Source organism: Onychostoma macrolepis, chromosome 06, assembly GCF_012432095.1.
Source record: "Onychostoma macrolepis isolate SWU-2019 chromosome 06, ASM1243209v1, whole genome shotgun sequence".
Taxonomy (NCBI): Eukaryota; Metazoa; Chordata; class Actinopteri; order Cypriniformes; family Cyprinidae; genus Onychostoma; species Onychostoma macrolepis.
In genome coordinates, this window is record NC_081160.1 from 184,809 (window position 1) to 192,308 (window position 7,500).

The 7,500-nt window shown below is 41.6% G+C and overlaps 1 protein-coding gene across 4 annotated transcripts in view; it reads right to left on the minus strand.

Annotated features, from left to right (window-relative positions):
• keap1b (kelch-like ECH-associated protein 1b) overlaps positions 1-7,500 on the minus strand; it is a 12,566-nt gene that overhangs the window by 163 nt on the left and 4,903 nt on the right. For all 4 annotated transcript variants that reach the window (XM_058779588.1, XM_058779589.1, XM_058779592.1 and 1 more), the window contains exons 4-7: positions 5,543-6,219; positions 3,642-3,847; positions 2,671-2,847; positions 1-910 (exon numbers count right to left, since the gene is read on the minus strand). The exon at positions 1-910 is cut by the window's left edge and continues 163 nt beyond it. In XM_058779588.1, coding sequence (XP_058635571.1) covers positions 747-910; positions 2,671-2,847; positions 3,642-3,847; positions 5,543-6,219 — 1,224 coding nt within the window. In that variant the 3' untranslated portion in view covers positions 1-746. The remainder of the gene's footprint in view (positions 911-2,670; positions 2,848-3,641; positions 3,848-5,542; positions 6,220-7,500) is intronic.

The window sequence follows — 7,500 nt, forward strand, 5'->3', positions numbered from 1 at the left end:
TTCGGTCCATGAAGAACGAACAGGGGCCAATATCACTAATAGCAAAGGGACAGTATCTCAAATAAATAAAAAAAACAGACTTCATGCAATACCAATGTACAAAATCCCTGGAAAAGCAGCTTAAATTGGTTTTACAAATACATCATTTCATCAGCCTGTGAAAATCATCTTTCGTTTGAGCAAAAACAATGTTGGCATAAAACACCTGTGTAGGCTGGAATACAGCTAGATAAATCTGGAAACGCTTCACAGCTCATCTCGTTAGTAAAAGTGATCTTGTATGTTTGTACATCTCCAGAAGCTCTGAGGCGATCTCGAGTTCGTTTCACACAAATCAGGCCATCGACGTCTGACATGAAAAAGACAAATACAAAACCATCCGAACAGCTTAATCTACACTGATGAACTGGAGCGGAGCGGAGCGGTGTCGGTTCAGGGTTTGGCCAGGGTCGAGTCCAGCACATACTGACGCGGCGGGTCATGGCACTTCATTGGGTCAGGAGGGAGGTAGACGTCCACACATCATCCCGTATGATAGAAGCTCTGCTGCTCGATTATTAACCTTCACTCGACTCCAGGAGAGAAAAACACAGACAGAAGAGGCAGGAGCTCTCCTGTTCTCCTGAGCACTGAGACTGAGGTTCATCAGAACAACAGATGTATTGTGCGCTAACGACACCGGCTGAGAGAGAGAGAGAGAGAGAGAGAGCTTTAATGAGCACAGACGGACAGACGGAGGTGTGTTTCTAGCGTTTCTGACACGGGCTCAGGCCCTTTTGGCACGGCTCCATGGTCACAGCCACTCCGACGCCGCTGCGGCCGGACGTCATGTTGGTGACCTCGCTCCACGAGTCTGTTTCCGGGTCATAACACTCCACACTGTCCAGGAACGTGTTCCCATCATACCCACCTACAGACAGACAACAAACAATACTCAATAATCATCACTGGATCAGTCAAACTGCTCTTAAACAACATCTCGGTAAAACTCGACTTCAGCTTTTATGTATATTACAATATGAATGTTTTTATAATGCATGTTGTAATGCATTATATCTTTCCATAAATAACTGTAAACTAAGTTAAAATGCATTATAACATTTAAAGGTTTGTCATGCGTTTTAATGCATTACACTTTCTAAAAGCTGCAGAAATGAACAGATAAGTGTTATAATCAGGGGTGCGCATGAGTTCTGGTTCTCGTAAACCCTGGAGACCCATTAAATATACCTATAAACAATTATTAATAATAGTGATGATATTATTATTGCACTTTATTTTGTTTTTATAAAATAATAATATAATTGTGAATAAAGTATGATAAACTATTATATTTTAAAATAAAAAGGGAGTATTAAATAAAAATGCAATTATTTTGTAGTAAACAAAAATAAAATGCTAATATCTACACTGCTGCTCAAACGTTTGAGATCAGTAAGATTTTTAATGCTTTTTAAGAGTCTCTTCTGCTCATCGAGGCTGTATTTATTCGATCAAAAATACAGAAAAACAGTAATATTGTGCAATCTTATTGCAATTTCTAATATTGGTTTCCTATTTTAATATACTTAAAACTGTAATGTATTTCTGTGATGCAGCTGTATTTCCAGCATCATTACTGCAGTCTTCAGCGTCACATGATCTTCAGAAATCATTCTAATATGCTGATTTATTACGAGTGTTGAAACTGCTTCAGATTGTTTTTTGGAATGTGATACTTGTTTCTTTGATGAATACAAAGTTAAAAAGAGCAGCATTTGTTCAAAATAGAAATCTTTTCTAACAATATAAGTCTTCATGACTTTTTATTCATTTAACACATTCCTCCTGAATAAAAGTAACCATTTCTTTAAAAAAAGAAAGAAAGAAAAAAATGTACTGACTGCAAACTTTCGAATAGTATTGTATATTGTAACAAAATTTCTTTTTTTAAATAAAATGTTTTTTTTTTTTACTTTTTATTAATCAGAGAATCCTAAAAAAAAAAAAAAAATCTCACAGGTCCCCAAAAATACATGAAGCAGCACAACGGTCTCCAACATCGATTATAAATCAGCATATTGAATGATTTCTGAAGATCATGTGACGCTGAAGACTGGAGTAATGATGCTGAAGACTCAGTGCTGCGTCACAGAAATATATTATATTTTAAAGTATATTAAAATAGAAAACTGTTATTGTAAATTGCAATAATATTTCACAAAATAACTTTCTGTATTTTTGATCAAATAGATACAGCCTTGATGAGCAGAAGAAAATTCCTTAAAAAAACATTAAAAATCTTACTGATCCCAAACTTTTGAGCGGCAGTGTAGATATTTTATTAAATATGAATTTTCATAATTTTCAAACTTAACATCAGCAAGCTTTTATTTTGGCGGGTTGCCAGCAAGTAAGTATACGAGCGTCAGTGAATGAAATGTCACCGTTCTGCACACGTCACCGGGTAGCCTAGATTTATGCTTTCAGTTCAAAGAGAAATCTTATATGATATTACAGTTTGTTGATCTAAAATGGTAACATTAACATTAACAGCATGATCTTATTCACCCTGCACATGTTTTATTTTGGTCGCGCATGCGCACCTGCGTGCCGCTTACGTGCACCCCTGATTATCATGTATTATAACTGTGAATGCAATTAATCCAGAAACAGGGTCCGAGCTGGTACCGAGCACGTAAATGCGTCCGTGGTGCGCCGTCACTCCCAGCGCGCTGCGTCTGTGGCTCATGGAAGCGATGAAGCTCCAGCCGTCCGTTTCCACGTCGTATCGCTCCACGCTGTTCAGCTGATTGGTGCCGTCGTATCCGCCCATCACGTAGATGTAGTTCCCCAGAGCGCACACACCTGAACGCAGAACACACCCACATCAGCCCGGATTCACGGCACACATCAACACATCACACAACAGACGCCTTCCTGCAGTTTGAACAATCATAACACAAAGCGGTCTGATCGATGATCTGTGTCTGATCACTAATGTTTAACCCAGTGTCAGAAAAAACAGTTCTGTTCTTTAGTGTCCAGCGAGAAACACCTGGAGGACTTTGAGGAGCAGGTCACACATACAGTGGCCAGAATCATTACTACACTAGTATCTTCAGCAGCTAAAAGTGGTTGTAAGTCAGTTATTTCTATCTTCTGCTGGAGTGTGTCAGGAGGAAATATCAGATTACATTTACAAACATTCATTTAGCCATTCACTGTAATAATCCAGAGAGACCTGATCTGATCATCATCAGTCTGTCTGCAGTGACATGAAGAACCAGAACAAACTGAGACTAAATCCAGAAGAACTGCGTCTCAAGACGCTTCAAGAAACCTCCTGCGAAGCTCCTGAGAAACTGACAAAAGCTGCTTTAAACAAAGCATGCTCACAACAAATGTTGATTTAGTTTAGTTCATAGAAGTTAATTGATAAAGAGAGTCTATTTTTGACAGCATCCTCATTTTACAGCATTTTTACACAAGTGCCTCAAACTATTAACAGCTCTGTAGCTTCGCAGGACGTTTCTTGAAGCAGAGACGCAGTTCTTCTGGATTTAGTCTCCGTTTGTTCTGTTTCTTCTGCTCCTCATTTATTCAGACATGAGGAAAGGATGACTGAGATCTGTACATGAACTGTTTCTCTGCGGTCTGACCTGCGCCGCTGCGGACCGTGTTCATGGAAGCGATGGTCCTCCACTCGTCTCTCTCGGGGTTGTAGCATTCGGCGGAGCTCAGCCGGTGCGTGCCGTCGAAGCCGCCCACCGCGTACAGCAGCCGGTTGATCACGGCCACACCGACTCCGATCCGCCGCGACAGCATCGGCGCCACCAGCTGCCAGCAGTCCCGCTCCGGGTCATACCTGAACACAAGCATCAGGAGACGGAGAGACTCAGTGAAGGCTCAGTGCAGCTCGTGTTCAGCTGTGGTTGTTTACTGGTGACATCTTGAGCAAGAACAACAGCCGTCACTGATTTACCTGAAACTCACCTGATTCTTCATAACTCCAGTGACTCACTCCAAAGTTCAGCGTTTATCTATCTATTAATAGCCGTTTCCACTTCCTTCTACTCACAGAATAATGTTTGTCATCTGATATTCATCACTAATCTCCATAAATATCACAGAGGAAGTGTCATAACAGATCATTGTTATACGGTTGCAAAAGGCTTTTAGGTGTTTTCCTGTGTCTGGCGTGAAAAGATGAAAACGATGCGTGTTCTGTGGTTTTTCGAGTACGCTGGGGTCTGCATACAGTGCACACGATGCTTATTTAGTCATCAGCACAGTACAGTGAAGCCTGACTAAGCGTTCATGCTTTTAAAATCTTTCCCAAATGCGCATTAAACCGGATCGCGAGCTGCATGCGTGTAAATAAACACAGAGCTGCGTTCCCTCGGTGCATCAGATTACATACTTAATTAAATCACAGTCTTTTTCAAGCACATAAAGCCATATTACAATATCAATTTTATTTTGACTGGGCAGATGCTTTGCCAAAGAAATGGCGCAAAACACATCGTTAGAGATCCTTTTTGTTATTATGAGAGGTGCATATTTTCAGCTCATTATGAAACAGTAACAGGACAAAATCAGCGTTCACTACAGTCTAGATCAGGGGTCGGAAACCTTTTGGGCATGAAGTGGCATTTTTTCACAGATATATGGAGTTTTTCTACGCGCACACAGAAACATTCAGGAGCTCAGAAACTTATTGCAATGCTTCCCCTTCACTTTTATTAATCAATGCTGAATCGCTACATTATATTTCTCAGCAAAGAGGGGGTAAAAACACACACGCAACTTTAATCTCTCTCTTTCTCGCTCTCAAAATAGCCATATTTGAGAAAAAAAAAAAAAGTCAAGCAGTTTGCATTACTGGATATAGCTGTCAGTCATCTTAAGGCAAAAGCTGTGATAGTCATGCGCAAACTCCAAATACGCCCCGCAGAAGAAACCCAGGAAAGATTTAACTGCCTTCATTGATTCAACATGACTAATAAACACCACTACGACAAGATTTATCTGAGTTCTTATTATAATTTTCATTATAATAAAGTATATAATAACGGAATGCTAATCGACAGCCTTGATCACTGCTTAGTATACTCTGAAATATGTTGCGTGCCTTATTCTGTGTAAGAAGCCACATCATCTCAGAAGGATTGATCTCAAACACTCGACTGATGTTATGAAGTGAGTTTGGAGTAAAAACATGTTATTAAATGTGGTATTTTTACGTGCTTTCAAACAACTTTCATTAACGCAGCACGCAATGTCATAAAATCGATGTATAATATTGATGATATCGTTTGCGTAGCTTGTCAGTGAACTATGTCTCATGTCGCTGAAAGCACATGATGGAGATTTACTACTGATTACAGAACTGGCTTTACTGACAATCACATCCGATTAATCGTGCAGCCCTAGAGTATGCAGTTTTCCCTGTTGCTCGCGTGCCAGTGATTAACCCTCTGCGTGCCATGGGCTGCCGACCCCTGGTCTAGATAATCAATGGGGAACACCGCATGATGAGTGAAGATAAACACTGTCTCACCTCTCCACGCTGTTGTGATGGACGCAGCCGTGCGAGCCGCCCACGGCGTAGATCATGCCGTCGATGACGCCCAGGCCGATGCGGTTGCGCGGCACGCTCATGGGAGCGCAGGGCAGCCAGCAGTTGTTCATGGGGTTGTAACAGTCCAGCATGCTGGAGTCCATGTTTCCGTCCGGAGCGTTGTTCCTGCCGCCGACCGCATACAGCAGACCGCTGATGACGCAGGCCGCCAGTCCGCTGCGGGGCACCTGCAGGTCAGCCAGCCGCAGCCAGGCGCCGGAGCAGGGGTTAAACGCCTCCAGATAGCTGAGAGACTGCCGGAAGTAGCCTCCGGCCGTGTAGATGAGCTGCGGCACCTTGGGCGTCCGGCAGGGGATGACTTTAGTGGGCTTGTGCAGCGTGAGGTCCTGGAAGATCTGCGACAGGTAGTCTTTGCTCTGTGCGTCCCAGTCGAAGCGCTCCAGCTGGCGCTGCAGGAAGAGCGGTGTGAGCGAGTGGCAGCGGACGGCCTGCAGCAGCGCCTGCACATACGGACGCCGGTTCTCCCGGTCGTACTGGACCCACTCCACACACGCGTGGAACACCTCGGACTCGCAGCGCACGTTCAGCTCGTCGCGGCTGATCAGCGTCACCAGCTGGCAGTGAGACAGGTTGAAGAACTCTTCCTGCGTGGCCACCTGAGAGACAGACAGGTGCGGTCAGAGTCAGCCTCAGAACACACACACACACACACACACACACACACACACACACACACACACAGATCCTTAGGAACAACACTCAGTATGCAGTGAACTGTCACAAGGAATCAAGATAATTTCAGATCAGAGTTCACCGTTCAACTCTTACAAATGAATCTAAACAGCAAAAACGACTCGATTCAACATCTGGAACATGATGAAGACTAGAGCTGCACGATTCTGGATAAACTAAGAATCGCAATTTTTTTTTTGTCTCAAATAGAGATCACAATTCTCCCACGATTCTGAACTAAACAAAATAATGTGACACAAAATTTTATTGCTTCAGTCTATTTAAAATGTTTAATTAATTTGAATTATTAAACATTTTAATATTGGAGTACAAAAGCAGTCATAAGCAGCACAGCTATATTTGTAGCAATAGCCAACAATACATTGTATGGGTCACAATTATCAGGTAAAGGTATCTAAATAAAAATCATGTTCCATGATGATATTTTGTAAATTTCTTACCATAAATATATCAAAACTTAATTTTTGATTAGTAATATGCATTGCTAAGAACTTCATTTGGACAACTTTAAAGGTGATTTTCTCAATATTTTGATTTTTTTGCACCCTCAGATTCCAGATTTCCAAATATTGTCCGATCCTAACAAACCATACATCAATGCAAAGATTATTTATTCAGATTTTCAGATTTTTTCATTCAGCTTTCTGATGTATAAAGATTTTTTCAGATTTGAATGAATTCTGGTATTTTTTCAAAGGTTTAATAGACACAACGAATCATTGTCATTTAAAAATGGGGTCACATGGGTGTTTGAATCGAGATCATAATCTTTTAATGATTAATCGTGCAGCTCTAATGAAGACGATATGAAAACAAGAGCGTCCTCATTCACACGTCAGTGATCAGAAACTCACTCTGTTCAGATCGTGAGGAGAAAGCAGGACAAACACTATTATTCCTGAACAAAAGTGTAAAAGCCTGAGCTGCTCCTGTCAAGACTACAGCACACACGTTCAGATGTGAAGAGGTCACGACAGAGGTCACGACAGAGGTCATTCAGTTTGATTAGAATACACTCAGAGGGAGAGTTGGAAACGTGCAAAATAAAATCATGACTCAATACTAAATGGGAAAAGAGTATGTGACCCCATTAAAGATTCATTTCCTGTGGAAGCGATCAGTAAGAAGACATAACGAGGGTGTTAATCAATGATCAGCATCTGACTGACCCGAGGATCATGTTG